This window comes from Geotrypetes seraphini, chromosome 5 (assembly GCF_902459505.1).
Source record: "Geotrypetes seraphini chromosome 5, aGeoSer1.1, whole genome shotgun sequence".
Taxonomy (NCBI): domain Eukaryota; kingdom Metazoa; phylum Chordata; class Amphibia; order Gymnophiona; family Dermophiidae; genus Geotrypetes; species Geotrypetes seraphini.
This window is the reverse complement of record NC_047088.1, coordinates 214,653,385-214,669,321: the sequence shown is the minus strand read 5'-3', so window position 1 is coordinate 214,669,321 and position 15,937 is coordinate 214,653,385. Positions and strand designations below refer to the sequence as shown.

Sequence of the window (15,937 nt, the reverse complement as noted above, 5' to 3'; positions counted from 1 at the left end):
GCAAAAAAAATAAGAAAAAGAAAATAAATACAGTAAATAGAAATTTTTTTTCTACCTTTGTTGTCTGGTTTCTGCTTTCCTCATCTTCTCCTCATTCAATTCCTTCCATCCACTCTCTGCCTTCTCTCTGCGTCTTCCATTTGCTCTGTTACTATGTCTCTCCCTTCCATCTCTCCTCCACACCCCCCCACAATTGGTCTGGCACCCATCTTCTTCCCTCCGCTCTCCCCATAGTCTAGTATCTCTGTCTTCTTCCCTTCCAGCATCTTCTCCCCACATTGACTTCCCCATTTCCCTTCAGCGTCTTCGCCCCACTCTGTTTTCCCCATTTCCCTTCAGCTTCTTCTCCCCAACCTGTCTTCCCCATTTCTCTTCAGCATCTTCTCCCCACTCTATCTTCCTCATTTTTTCCCTTCAGCATCTTCTCCCCACTCTCTGTTCCCCATTTCCTTTCAGCAACTGTTCCTCTCCACCCCGCTTCAGCATCTGTTCCTTTCTTTTCCACCACCACCCTTCTCTCTCGTCACCTCACCGCCCTTCAGCAACGCTTGCGCGGCCCGAGAATCTCCCTCCCTTCCCCTTACCTTCACGGCACATTTTAAATTACTTTCCAGAATAACTTGCTCAAACCACCCAAGCCTGCCTGCAGTCGCATGCGTCTGTGGGGGGGAAGCTTCTTCTCTGACGCAACCAGAAATTGCATCAGAGGAGAAGCTTCCGCCCACAGACACACGCGACTGCAGGCAAGCTTGGCTGGCTTGAGCAAGTTACTTTGGAAACTAACGTGACAAAAAGGTAAGGGGGAGGGAGATAGATTCAGACGGTAGGTAGGAAGGAGGGAGGGGGCCACACGTGATCGATGACCGCACACGTTCCCCTCCCTTAACTGTGGGGACAAGGTCATTGACCGCTCCACGGGGCGGTGGATAGCCTTGTCCCTGTGCCCGCAGTGAGTACTTAACCTCCCCCCCCCCCCCCCCCGTTTTGCGGGGTTACCCGTGGCTACTCGCAGCTAGCCACTGGTAACAGCCACCGTGTCATTCTCTAGTCTGGCCTACTGTGAAAATCAAAGATAGAATTTTAAATTTGGCCTTGTAAGTTATTGGTAGTCAATGTAGTTTTTGCAGGAAGGGCATGATATACCATAGTCATGCTGCTTGCAGCACTCTTTCATTTGTGCTGGAGCCAAAACAAGCTATTTTTGATTTGACCAATGTACAGGACATTACAGTAATACAGTTGTGACATTATCATGGCACAGACCACTGTGGTTAGACTTTATTAGGATTTATTTACTGCCTTTTTGAAGGAATTCAGTCAAGATGGTGTACAGCAAGAATACATCAAACATAGACAATAGACAATTACAGCGATAAAATTATTCAAACAAGTATGGCATAGTATCCTACATTACAATTAGAGAATGACACGGGGAGCGATCCCCGCGGGGAACCGCGGCGTGGCTGCGGTTTGGCTGCAGGCTATGGAGACTCCATAGCCAAATCGCTGCAGACGCGGGGACAAAAGTTTTCACCGCCCGCAAAAACGGTGAAAAGATTTGTCCCCGCAGGCAAATGTATCCCCTTCTACATACCGCGATTTACCGGGTCTTCACCGTGTGTTCAGTTCACTTCAGGACAGGTGTCTGATTTTTTTCTGGCGGCCATGCTTGTCGGCCATGTGGTCTCCTCCAACTCGTCTCTCTCCACTCGACTTGCACGTTGCTTGACTCCGCCCCTTCAATATTCTGGCTCCTCATTAGTCAGTTCTTTCCTGCTCAAGAAGGGAACCAATCGCTACTGCCACACATGATATTTAATGGGTTGCAGTAGCGATTGGAAATTGGGGGATTTCGGAGCTGAGAGGAAAGCCCAGGATTTTTTTTGGAGTCACTGCCTGGATTGGAGAGGAGTCACTGCTGCAGACTTGGAGGAGCTGAAATTTCATTGAAAACTTTGACGCTACAAGTAGAGGTAAGGTGCACACTTTCCTACTACTTGCCTGCCCAGGGTTGGCGGCGGCGGGGGTGGGGGTGGGGATTCTTTGACCGGTTGGAGACGGGAGTCTGGCTGAGCTGGGAGCTGGTCCTTTTTTTTTTTCTTAATCTGAGTGGGATTCTTTGACCGGTTGGAGACGGGAGTCTGGCTGAGCTGGGAGCTGGTTCTTTTTTTTTTTTTTTTTAATCTGAGTAGGATTCTTTGACCGGTTGGATATGGGAGTCTGGCTGAGCTGGGAGCTAGTTCTTTTTTTTTTATCTGAGTGGGATTCTTTGACCGGTTGGAGACGGGAGTCTGGCTGAGCTGGGAGCTGGTTCTTTTTTTTTTTTTAATCTGAGTACTAGTGTAATAGTGTGCTGTGTCCATTCCCATGGGATACTGAATCCTATTCCTGAACATGTGCTGCAAGAATGGAGGAATCCAGCACATGTTCAGTATGTAACCCATGGGAATACGTTAATAAAGATAAGTATATAAAATCATATCTGTTTGAGGCTTTTATGCATGCTGTGGTGATGGTGACGGGGCGGTGAATGGGATGGCAGTGGCGGTGACGGGGGGGGTGAAAGGGATGGCGGTGACGGTGACGGGGCAGTGAAGGGAACGGCAGTGACGGGGCGGTGCAGAGGATGGTGGGACGGGGCGGAGACGGGGACAGATTTTTTCCCCGTGTCATTCTCTAATTACAATGTCAACACAATATGCAACAAAAAACATTTTAAGATAGAATAGGGTGTAAGCAAAACTGTAACATATAGATAGATAAGACAGAAAAGCAGGCATTAGAAAATAAGTAAACACCTAGTTGACAACCTATTTTAATACAGTAGAGTCCTGATTATTTGACGCTCCAGATTATAAGAGTCAGTAATCTAGGCACTGCCCCCTTCCTCCAAGATGTCCCCCTAAGTGCCTTCTCTACCCATCAGTAGCCCCCTCAAAGGCAAACTCCATGCATCCCTACCCCCAGTTCCCTAAAAGGTAGCAGTCGCAAATCCTGAACTGCATCCCAACTATCTTAACATTATTAACAGTGCAGAATAATTAATCCATAGGATCGTTTCCAATTAATGTTGAATAAAAACCTCTTTTGGGTTCCTATTCCTAATTAAGTATTAATAAACAGTAACAAGATTTTTCCACTTTGATTTAATTTATGGCTTGTCTTATTAATGGTGCTATTTTATCCAAATCTACATCAATAGCTTGGTTCAAATTTTCTAATATTTTCTGTGGATCCACTAATAAGCCATCTAATAAAGAACTAACCTCCACCTAAAAACAGTTTACATCAATTTTTCTTCTAGAGATACAATTATCCTGCATAGGCTTCTTACAAGTTAAGGACTGCTTTTAATAAACAGCACTAGAGGTTTTTTTTAGTGTGGGCCGGCAAGGTAAATGTTCCGAGGCTCATAGATTTCCTATGAACGTTGGAGCATTTACCGCACTGGCCTGTGCTAAAACCCTCTAGTGCTGTTTAGTAAAATCCAGCATAAGTGTATCTGCCACTTAAGAACATAAAATACCTAAAAGTACCTGAATGTCAATCGCTTTGGATAGAAGCAGTATATAAAAGAAGCATACAAAAAAAAATTTTTTTTTTTAATGAGTATTCAGAGGTTTGGATAAAAATAAGTCTATACAATACAATGTCTATACCTTAACACAGGTTGAGATATAAAATCATAAAGAATTGTTTGAGCATCCAACTTATTTACCTTGTCTTTCAATTTGTCAGAACTGGCATCAGCAAGCTGGGGTTTCATTTGTTCCTGATTAAATTTACGACTTACTCCTCCTGAAGTCACAACCTTTGTTTGTCCTGCAGAACTTGTTGTAGTAACTAGCAAAGATGTACTGTTGCCAGACAATGCTGCTGAACTGTTCCCGTTTACTGACCCATTTATACCTTGAAAAAAGATGTAGTTTATGAAAGTAAAGATGTCCAAATTATATTAACACTTATAAAGATTATACGGAACGAAGCTACCTAGTTGTGATGACAAAATGTGGTGGGGCTCAAACTTACACAAGTAACTTACAGAATACTATAAGTTATGCACATGTCTGCAGCATTTAAGAGCTAATATACCAGCTCTAAGGTTACGCTAGTATTTTATAAAGGAAAGTGTGATTCTACTTCCTGTATAGAATGGGTTCCTTCTTGGTGCCCAGTTATAGAATTACCCTCCATGAGATCTATTTACCAAATTGTATTAATGCTAACTCAAGTGCTAACGTGTCAAACATCTAGGCTCCCAAATCCCATGAACAGGCCCTTGTCTGACAACTCCAACACCATCCTGGATCACACTAAATGAGGCAAATGTTCTGTTTGCACACACTGCCTGGAGATTTCAGAATTTATTCATCCAAGGACTAATTACAAGTATAACCTTCAGCACTCTTCCAACTGTAATTCGTATGCTGTTATTTATGCCATCCAATGTCCATGTCCATTACTCTACATAGGCAAAAGTAAAAGGATGGTTAAAACAAGGATTATTGAGCATCGTAGTAATATTAGATGTGGAATTACATCTGCACCATTGGTCTCCCATTGGGTTGCACACAACCATTCCATCAGTGACTTGAAATTCTTTGTCTATAAGATGATTAGAACCGATCCAAGAGGAGGGGATTTGGACACTGTCCTTTTACAAGTTGAACAATTGTTGATTCATGATTTGAACACCTTACAACCTCATGGCTTGAACACAGAAATTGACTATAGCGTATTTCTCTGAACGCATGATAATTATTCAGTGATTCTTCTATTTTAGATGCATATTGATAGAAATGCTGACATTTCTTTTCACTTGTTGCTTCCTACAGTTCATCCATACATTCTGTGCAATACCCATTCTGTTATTGTTTGTTTGTTTATTTATCCCCTGCCCTTATATTAATTATACATTTTTACATACAAAATAAGGTAATATATTTAACATTCAGATTACTTAAATAAATACACTATAAAACAAAATACACACTTAGGGCTCCTTTTATGAAGCCGCATTAGCGGTTTAACGCACGTAATAGCGCGCGCTAAATTGCCGCCCGTGCTAGACGCTAATGTCAGCATTGAGCTCGCGTTAGTTCTAGTCGCGTAGCGCAGGTTTAGTGTGCACTAAAAAGCTTCATAAAAGGAGCCCTTACATACAAAAAAGTCAGATTACATGTGACATACGCATCGCTTCAACGACGAACATCATTATAGCCAAGAAAACTGGCCGAACCCTAAAATGTAACAAAATATAAAATTGCATATTGCTTACAAGTAGCCTCACCAGCAAACATCATTATAGTCAATAAAACAGACCAGACCATCAAATACATTCGTGACCAGCACTCTGAACGCAACAGCCACCACTCCTCCTCCCTCAGTCAATCTCAGCCCCCATATTTCATCTTACATAACGTGTCTTTTCAGTAATTTCTGTATATTTTGCTGTTGGCGGATATATTCTGGAAGGTTGTTCCATTCCCTGGGACCGATACAATGAATATTTTGGGTTGTTCTTTATACACCAATTTTTTCTTCATTTCTGCATTGTTATAATATGTCAGTGTAAGATCATGCATTTCCTTCATAAACAGAAGATTTACATAAGCCCATGGTCCTTTTCTCTTTTGATTCTCACTAACTGATAGGCTTTCCACCCTTGGTAGTTTTCGCCATATAATGTCAAAAAGAGGTCTAACTGAAGAAGAAAAATTCAGACGGTAGTCTGGTCCTCCACACTGGAAGCACCCAGAAATGCAGGTGAGACTGTGAAAAAATGGTAGCTAGTACACTTTTTCAAGTGGTAAACAGGTGGAACATGGAAGGAAATACCGCCGCAGTGTAGAGAATATGCTTGTTGAAAAGAAGCCAAGACCAACCTTGATGCATAGGCTAACATTGGTGATACAGTAGTAGCCCAACTTTGAAGTGGCGGAAGTCCATCTGACAGGCCGTTGCCTAACAATATTGATGGCGTAGTGGCAGGCTGATAATGTAGGAAAGATTTGAAATAGGATAGCATGGTCTTAATCCAGTATTCCAAGTACTGGGTGAAGTAAAAGTATAAAAGAAAACGCCATAGGTCAACATAAGAGTTTCAGTAGAATCAACTCAGAACAGCCTGTTGCTTGAAGACCTTGGTAGCAGAATGATGCTGAAGAAGATTGAGTACCTATGACAGGCTGTACATCGATAGTATACTTTGCTATAGTTAAAAAGTACTAAGAGTTAAAACCACAACCTCTGTACCATAAACAACCATAAGAACATAAGAATTGCCGCTGCTGGGTCAGACCAGTGGTCCATCATGCCCAGCAGTCCGCTCACACGGCGGCCCTCTGGTCTAAGACCAGCACCCTAACTGAGATTAGCCTTACAAGCGCCCGTTCTTGTTCAGCAGGAACTTGTCTAACTTTGTCATGAATCCCTGGAGGGTGTTTTCCCCTATAACAGCCTCCGGAAGAGCGTTCCAGCTTTCTACCACTCTCTGGATGAAGAAGAACTTCCTTACGTTTGTACGGAATCAATCTCCTTTCAACTTTAGAGAGTGCCCTCTCGTTCTCCCTACCTTGGAAAGGGTGAACAACCTGTCCTTATCTACTAAGTCTATCCCTTCAGTACCTTGAATGTTTCGATCATGTCCCCTCTCAATCTCCTCTGTTTGAGGGAGAAGAGGCCCAGTTTCTCTAATCTTTCGCTGTACGGCAGCTTCTCCAACCCCTTAACCATCTTAATCGCTCTTCTCTGGACCCTTTCGAGTAGAACCGTGTCCTTCTTAATGTACGGCGACCAGTGCTGGATGCAGTACTCCATGTGAGGGCGCACCATGGCCCAGTACAGCAGCATGATAACCTTCTCTGATCTGTTCATGATCCCCTTCTTTATCATTCCTAGCATTCTGTTTGCCCTTTTTGCCGCCGCACATTGCGTGGACGGCTTTATCGACTTGTCGATCAGAACTCTCAAGTCCCTTTCCTAAAAGGTCTCTCCAAGTACCGCCCCAGACATCCTGTATTCGTGCATGAGATTTTTGTTACCGACATGCATCACTTTACACTTATCCATGTTGAACCTCATCTGCCATGTCGATGCCCATTCCTCGAGCCTGATTATATCATGTTGCAGATCTTCGCAATCTCCCTACGTCTTCACTTCTCTGAATAACTTCATATCGTCCGCAAATTTAATCACCTCGCTCGTCGTACCTATGTCCAGATCATTTATAAAGATGTTAAAGAGCACGGGTCCAAGCACCGAGCCCTGCAGCATCCCACTGGTGACACTCTTCCAGTCTGAGTATTGTCCATTTACCCCCACTCTCTGTTTCCTATGCTCCAGCCAGTTTTTAATCCACGTATTTCACCCTCGATTCCATGGCTCGCAATTTTCTGAAGTAGTCATTCATGCGGAACCTTGTCGAACGCCTTCTGAAAATCCAGATATACAATGTCGACCGGATCGCCCTTGTCTATCTGTCTGTTTACTCTCTCAAAGAAGTGCAGCAAGTTCGTCAAACATGATCTGCCTTTGCTAAAACCGTGCTACCTGGTCCTCATCAGCCCGTGTCCACCAAGGTGATCAATGATGCTGTCCTTTATCAGTGACTCTACCATCTTTCCCAGTACCAAGGTCAGACTCACAGGTCTGTAGTTTCCCGGATCTCCCCTCGAACCTTTCTTGAAGATCAGTGTAATATTCGCCACCTTCCAGTCTTACAGAATCTTTCTCGATTTGATCAACAGATTGGCTATTGGTTGAAGCAGTTGTCCTATGGTCCCTTTCAGTTCCTTGATGACCCTCTGATGGATGCCATCTGGTCCCGGGGATTTATCGCTCTTAAGCCTATCAATCTGCCTACACACCTCCTCTAGACTGACCATCAATCCTGTCAGCTTTCCATCTTCATTTCCAGCATATAGCCTGATGGGTTCCGGTATGCTTTGTACATCTTCGGTAAATACAGATGCAAAAAGTGTGTTCAGTTTGTTGGCAATTGCTTTGTCCTCTTTTAGTGCTCCCTTTATTCCATGGTCATCCAACAGTCCCACTGCTTCCTTTGCAGGTCGTTTCCCCTTAATATATCGAAAGAATAGCTTGAAGTTCTTTGCCTCCTTAGCTATTTTTCTTCATAGTGTCTTTTGGCCCCTTTTACCGTCTTATGGCACCTGCATTGATGTTATTTGTGCTTGTTCCAGTTTTTGTCCGTTTTTGACCTTTTCCATTCCTTAAATGAACTTTTCTTGTCTATGATCGCTTCCTTCACCTCTACAGTGAGCCACGCTGGTTCTTTGTTCTTTTTCCTCTTGGATCCCTTGTTGATACGCGGTATATATAGATTTTGCACCTCGGTGACTGTGTCCTTAAAAAGGGACCAAGCTTGCTCTAGCGCAGGGGTGTCAAAGTCCCTCCTCGAGGGCCGTAATCCAGTCGGGTTTTCAGGATTTCCCCAATGAATATGCATTGAAAGCAGTGCATGCACATAGATCTCATGCATATTCATTGGGGAAATCCTGAAAACCCGACTGGATTCCGGCCCTCGAGGACCGACTTTGACACCTGTGCTCTAGCGTTTTTAAAGTGCTTATCCTCTTCTTAATCTTATTCCCTACCATGAGTCTCAATCCTTCATAAATCCCATTTTGGAAGTTCAGTGCCATGGTTGTCGTTTTGGACCAATGTTTCTCCCCTGCGTCCAGATCAAAGCGGATCATTTTGTGATTGCTGCTTCTTAGCGTCCCTTCTAATTCTACATCTTGTGCTGGTCCTTGCAGGCCATTTAGAATTAAGTCCAGAATTGTATTTTCTCTAGTATTTTCCTTGACAAGTTGTTCCACTTTGGCCAGCTACTTTGAAGTGAAGAAGCAGAGAGTTCTTCTAACAGATTGTATACTGATAGGAGGCTCTGCTACATCATGCCTGAAACCAGTTGTTGGAGAAGCAGGGAGTTCCTCCAACAGGTTGTAAATGGATGGGAGGCTCTGCAATATCATACCTAATACCCGATACTGAAGAAGCAGAGAGTTCCTCCAACAGGTTGTAAACTGATGAGAGGCTTTGCTATACTATGACTGAACACAGTAATGGAGAAGCAGAGAGTTCCTCCCTGATGGGAGGCTCTGCTATATGTCCATGTTTCTATCTTCATGTCCTGGAGGTACTGCAGGGTAGAGTCTAGTACCATTGTGTAGAAGAATGCCCTCTATGGGTAGCTTAAGTAATTCCTTAAGAGGATGATTAAGTCTCAACTTTTCTATGTACTTTTTGGTATACTTGAAGTCTGACTGAGTTGGTTACATCGACTTGGACATCAAGACATCGGCCGATGTCGATGCTTTGATGTCGATGTCTTCCCAGACGACAATGGTTTGGTCAATGACGCAGGGTTAGTCGATGTGGAAGCCGAATCCAAGGTCGATGACTTGCCTGGAGTAGGATCCATAGTGCCAAAGATTTTACTTTGTTGGATTTTTTTTTTATAGGTCTCTTCTAAAGCGTCGCACAGCGCGGACAAGACTCCACACAGTGATCTGGGCCCAAACACTGAATGCAGTGGCTCCACAGACATGGTAGGCTCCATAGACATTGCAGATCCCCAATGTAGATCTTAACAGCAGAGACAATCCAACATCTGCCAGGTAAGGATCAGAAAGAGCATATCAGCAGCTTGGACTTAGCGCACTTTGTCCAGTCTCCCAACAGGAGAAGACACGAACCAGTCTGACAGGGGCTGGGCAAATTCCAGCTCGTAGCCTGACTGAATAATTTATAAGACCCACTGGGCTGTCATAATTCGCACCCAGGCAGGCTGAAACTCCAAGAGCTGACCCCCCCCCCCCTATCGGCTCCCTGGCGTCATTGGGTTATACAGGCAGGTCAGGCAGAATGGATGGCGGTAGGCAGAGCATGCCTGTAGCCCACATACCGACCCCTGGAACCCTGAGAAAATCTCTGTGATGAGGAAGGCGAATATTGCCTGTAAGCACGAAAATTTCATCAGGAGCCACAAAAAGCAGGACGCCCAGAATGCTTGGGCCATGTTCTACTATCCGGCAAGGTCTTTGGGCGATGGTCCATTATCGAATTCATGAAATCATCCAGACCCTAGCCAAACAACAACTGCCCCTTAAAAGACAGCCATGCCAGAGTTGTCTTGGAGGTGGAATCACCAACCCACTACCTAACCCAGAGCATTCGGCAGGCCAAAATAGAATATGCTGACACCTTTGCCAGCACTTTCAAAAGATCATATAAGCCATCTGCCATGTAGTCCATCACAGCCAACAGAAGCTGAGGAGAAAGCTCCACTGCATCCGTCTCCAGCGTTCATAGCTGAGTGAAACAGTTTTGGTTTGTAGTTGCGTCATTTGCTTGTGGAAAATGCCACCAAATGACTGCTTAGGATTGCTGCTCTGTTGAAAGCACTGTTTTTAGTCCCTACTTTTATCTGTGTACCCCATTTCATCCGGACCCCTGGGGAAGGCGTTTCGCTGAAACACAGATCGTGAAGGTCCGGTTGGACAATCACACGTGTACTACATACTTATATTTTTATGTATGATTGTGAAGAACAAACAATAAATCATCTTTCAGAACATCTATATCCACTGTCTTTTGTTTTTATTGTTGAATTGTTCTCACTGTGGAATATTGGGTCTCCTTTTTGTTCCTTGTTGTGAAACAGGTGTGTGCCACAAAGGACATAATCCAACATAAAAACCACCAATGTAAACCAAAATGATACTGAAGGTAATTTTATTATATATAAGAGAACAAGCCTCAGGTTACGGAGTTTCACCCATTCTGGGTTTTCTCAAAGAGACAAGCAATTCTTTTCTCTTACTCCTGCTTACATAACTCATCTCTTATATTAAAATTCATCTAATTTGATCTCTTAATTTATATTAAGCTCAACTGTTTAAATACTTAATACTAAGGGACCTCACAGTTCATTTCAGAACTCAGAACCAACAGAAAAAGAAGTTGTACTTATCTTAAAAAAGTGCACTGGTACTTTAAAGTGCTGTAAACTACTTCAGTTCATTTCCAACTCTTAGAACTTAAAGTGCTTAGCTCCTGTTCTAGAAAACCAAGGCCGTTGCTTATTACTTTCAGTCATCCAACGTGGCCTGCGTTTCGCGGGATACAATTACATCCCCGCTGCGTCAGGAAAAAGTCTCTCTAGCAACGCTGAGGAATAAAGACAGGAAAATATGACTAACTATTCAAAAAAGCCAACTAAATACTTTTACCTTCTTATGAGGAGTTCACTTTTACCTTCTCTGGGCTTTAATTTATTGTTGTATATCACAAAGGACATAGTCACAGCAGCTTTAATGCCTAAATTAGCCTGTTCAAAACTTTCCGAAGAACCACATCCACCCTGCATAGCTTTAAACACAATTCTCCCGTCACTAGGGAGAAAGGTGCGCCGGGTCACCTGAGCCACTAAGGAACCCACCTTGGGCTGCCCCAAAAGCTGCAGACACTCCTGCACCAGAGGATACAAGCTGGACATAGCCCTAGCATGCTGCAAAGGATCCTCTGGAGAGTCAAACTGCTCCACAACCATGGACTCATATCCGGTTGCCAGGAAAGGTCTCAGATTATGAATGAACGCTGCAGAATTAGAGAGAAGAAATGGAAGGAGCAGGCTGGGTATCCAAGCTCAACTCCTGCAAAGATTAAGCAATCAGATCCGGCAGCGCCTCAAACTTAAACAAGCGCCTGACAGTCAGATCATGTACAGGATCTTCCGTGAATCCAGCATCCAAATTCGGATCCCCCAATCCGGGAAGTGCAGCACTGTCTAACAAAGGATCAGGGAGGTCCGGATCAGTTGCTGGAACCCCTGAAACAGTCTGGGAAGGAGGAACAGACAGTGCGGGCGGAGGCGCAGAGACCCCCGAGGACACCCCACCGCTGAGATACGTAGTTGGGGGAACAGAAGAGCACCCATCAGCTGGACCCCTGGATTGATATTCAGACCACAAATATCTCAGGAACTCTATGAAGGTATCTAGACCCGGGGGCATAGAGTCACCCTTAGATGACTCAGACTTGCATTTTTTTTAAATTCTTTATTTAAAATGTCAATATTACATATATCAAGTTCAAACTCGTACAGAAAGTAAAAGTTAAGCCATCAAGAATTATACATATAAAGAAAATATACTTCCTAAAGCAATCAAATATGTGCTTAAATTCCACTCAAGTCCTCCAAATTAGGATCCAAAATGTTACCAAAAGCGAGACTAAAGGTAATTTTAACCAGAAGAAAAATAAGGTTTAATTAACTGAGGACAGGACTATCTCTTTTCCTTTGTATTACATGACATCAGCTCTTTTCTTTTTCCATTTGTGACAATGATAAGAACGTGGACAGTTGGAAAGGTTCAAAGAAAATAAATTTTTGTAAAGAGCAATGCACAATATATTTACACGGATGATGCAAATAGAAAGTTGCCCCTAGAGCTAACACCCCTGCTTTTAGAAGTAAAAATTCCCAACGACATCTCTGGGCAACATAAGCTAAATCTGGATACATTTGTATTTTTAGACCCAAGAAATCTTTCTGTTTATTTTTAAAGAAAAGTTTCAGTAATCAATTTTTATCTGGCGCTAAAGCAACCGTCAGAATTAAAAGTTGATGGTATCACTTGTTCATTATCAGAAAGTTCTAACATCAAGGAAACATTTAATGGTTCTTGAACCGATACTTGTTGCTGCTTTTTTGGGTCATTAGGAAGATAATTAGACCTGTGTTAATGGAGGTACTACCTCCTCTGGAACTTCCAAAACCTCTTGTATATATTTTTTATACATTTCCCTAGGCGTTACTGTAGTAATCCTAGGGAAATTAACCAATCTTAGATGCCTCTAATTTCCTTCTGAGGTTGGTGTTGTCCTTGATTAACGTTTCTTAAACTTGTTTAGAGACTTTTAAATCTTGTTTAATATTTTAATAGAAGCTTTAGAATTAGTCATTTCAGATTTTAAATCCTTTATATTATTTGACTGAATTTTTATTTTTTTCCATTTGTTGAAATTGAGGATTTATAGTATTTGGTAGATTAGCTACTAGATCCCAAATAGAATCTAATGTAACCTCCATATAATGGAAGTGGTAGGTATGCAAATCTGCTCCATGCATATTCATTAGGGCTAGCCTGAAAACCCGATTGGCCTGATAGTCCTCCAGGACAGGGTTGGAAACCACTGCTCTAGGGGTTTCTGTAAATGAAGTAATTGCAATTTAATATCACTTAGCTCACCAACTGGCATTTTCTCTCGATAGTCACTCTCTTGGATTTCTTCGACACCAAAAGTTGTCAAATCCTCGGTTCCTATTACTAAACTCTCTTGAAGTTGTGAAAAGTCCAGCACCAAGTTCCCATCAGCATATTATTTGGCCTCTAGGGTTGAGTACGCTCCAATATCTGGAAGCTCCTCCACCCACGAGGAGCTGGTAACCTATGGATGTGGAGGCGGTGCCCTTACGTCGGGGCTCAGTGTGGTTTCAAGCCACATAGAGACCGCTTCCGTCTCGCCTACCCAGTGCATCCCAAGCAGGGAAATCCCCAATGACATTGGGATGTCCTGCATTCGCCATATCAGCTCCTCTAAATTTCCATAGGTGACCGTTCCAGAGCACTGCGAGGCCCCAGAAGCACACTTTCCTCTCCGCTTTGGCATATCAGGTAATGTGAAACAAACAAATCATGGAAAATGTTCAATTTAGAGCGAGCTTCTGTGGCGTGTCTCTCAGCTAAGTAAGCCAGCAGCCATCTTGGATCCTTGACTCTAGCACTTGTCTCATCACATCAGACTTGCATTTCACAGCCTGCAGAGGGTCTGTTTCGCTCAAAATTGAGCCCCGAAATCAAAGACAGCCACCCCGATGGCCTAGCCAAGCATCTTATCACCTGCTTCTTCAAAGGGGATGCTGATCTAGCAGGTAACCCCCCCCCCAACCGCGGCATGTGGCGCAAAAATGCTCTAAAGGCGGCAATTTTGCACAAATTTGGAATGAATTCAAACTAGGAGACCTTAAAAACTCCATTCCAGCAATTTTTCTAGCAAAAATATGAATTTTAAAGAAGCAGAGAGAAGTTGAAAAAAAAAAAAAAGACTCCTGAAAATCCAAGATGGCCGCCGGACCCAAATTCCTGCTAAAAATGTCACTTGCCAAAATTAAAAATTACAAAAATAGAACTTTTCAGATGGGGGAACACAGGGGAACACAGAGGAACACTAGAAAACCTTCAAAACCCCTCAAAATTAACTTTTGAAAATTGTCTTTGGAGCCTGTCAGCTCCTCTGTACTCACTGATACCAGAGACACAACTGATGCACCTGCTTCCAGCCTTTTCAATGGCCAGTTCAGAATTCACTGCCACACTGCTGGAAATACATCATCCAAGCTGATCTTTGGGCTGCCAGTTACACTCCACTGTCTGACTATGCCTCTACTCCTGCAGACCACCAGATGTGTACCTGGATGGGCGGAGATACGAAAATGCAGCCAGCATGCTACACAACACCAGAGCCCCCTAAGCGCGCTACATAGTCTGTGCTTGACCCCCCATTTAACAGGGAGTGAGACTAGGTCAGGGACGGCCCTGAGCTCCAAGGAAGACTAAGCAGACTGGCTAAAAGGTACCCCGAAGGGATCAGTCTGTCAGCTACAGATCAGTCTGAATTCTCAAGCAGGCAGTGCTTCAAACGCGAAAATACCTGCAAAAGGGATGAAACTACGTCAAATTAAAAATAATAAAATGGGGAGAGCAGAATCCACACAGCTGCAGTTATGCGTGCAGACGAAAAGACTGCTAGAGGGTGCTAAACCAGCCTGTGAAGTACACTGGAGGCCGAGTGAAAAAGCTGGAATGGATTTCTTCTGCAGCTCATTAAGGGGAAATAACCCTATAGTCCAGAATGTCTCACCTATTGCACTGGAATCAAAATTAGTATTTACTTGTAATTACATTTATAAGCCTAAAATTTTTTGGTGGTCCCCAGAGCTTTCTCAGATCTACTTTATAGCCCTTTACATAGAAAAGGTTGGAGACCACTGGCTTACGGCCTCCAAGTCTTTAAAGGTCCTAGCTCTGGTCCCAACCAAATAATGTTATATAAATAAGCCTCCATATATTCTCCAAGCCTAAAACAGGACCAGCGCCCTTACAACTATAAAATTACACATCACTATGCAAATCAATGACAACAGTTTACATTCAGTACCAAATATTTAAGAAGCATGCTTTTTTAGTACTAGTTAGAAGCATTACCTTTCTCTATTCCTCCTCGAACATTTTTTCCTGTAGTTCTTGGATGGAATGTGGTGGAATCATGATTCTGAGCTGAATGAGCAAATAGTGGTGGAATACCAAGTAGTGGTGGAAAAAATGCTGCCCCTGTTCGAGTGTGTGTATCTGCTGTTCGCCACCATTCTGCACCTTAAACACAAAAAGAGAAAGTAGATCCATTATTTATCGCTTATTAAATATTAAAATTGTTAAGTACACAGAAAATTTTAAATGAAGAATTTAAAATCTTGTTTCGCTCTAGGTTTTGGATTTGTATAATGATTTTAACCAATGAGCAAATTACAAAATACCTAACAAAAGAAACATAATATCTGTCATAAAGTCTACAGAAGTAAAATGTACTTTTCACTACAAGAAAACCTACTTCAGGTCAACATTTATACAATTAATATAGGGTCCCTTATATAAAGCTACAGTTAACGATTCCTAAGTAATATATGAAACACAGCCCTTTCAATTCCTACGGGCTGTGTCACATTTGCTGTGCCAGGACTTGCTACCATGGCTTTATAAAAGGACCCATAGATACATAAGCAAAGAATAATCTGTTTTAAATTAAATAGAAATAAATTTCTGGATCCCTATTCGAATAAAACAAATAAAGC

General features: G+C 42.8%; 1 protein-coding gene across 15 annotated transcripts in view; it reads right to left on the bottom strand.

The window, feature by feature from the left end:
• The window catches only part of BAZ2B (bromodomain adjacent to zinc finger domain 2B), a 535,524-nt gene that overhangs the window by 344,447 nt on the left and 175,140 nt on the right, over positions 1–15,937 (bottom strand). For all 15 annotated transcript variants that reach the window (XM_033946167.1, XM_033946164.1, XM_033946160.1 and 12 more), the window contains exons 6-7: positions 15,294–15,461; positions 3,719–3,909 (exon numbers count right to left, since the gene is read on the bottom strand). In XM_033946167.1, coding sequence (XP_033802058.1) covers positions 3,719–3,909; positions 15,294–15,461 — 359 coding nt within the window. The remainder of the gene's footprint in view (positions 1–3,718; positions 3,910–15,293; positions 15,462–15,937) is intronic.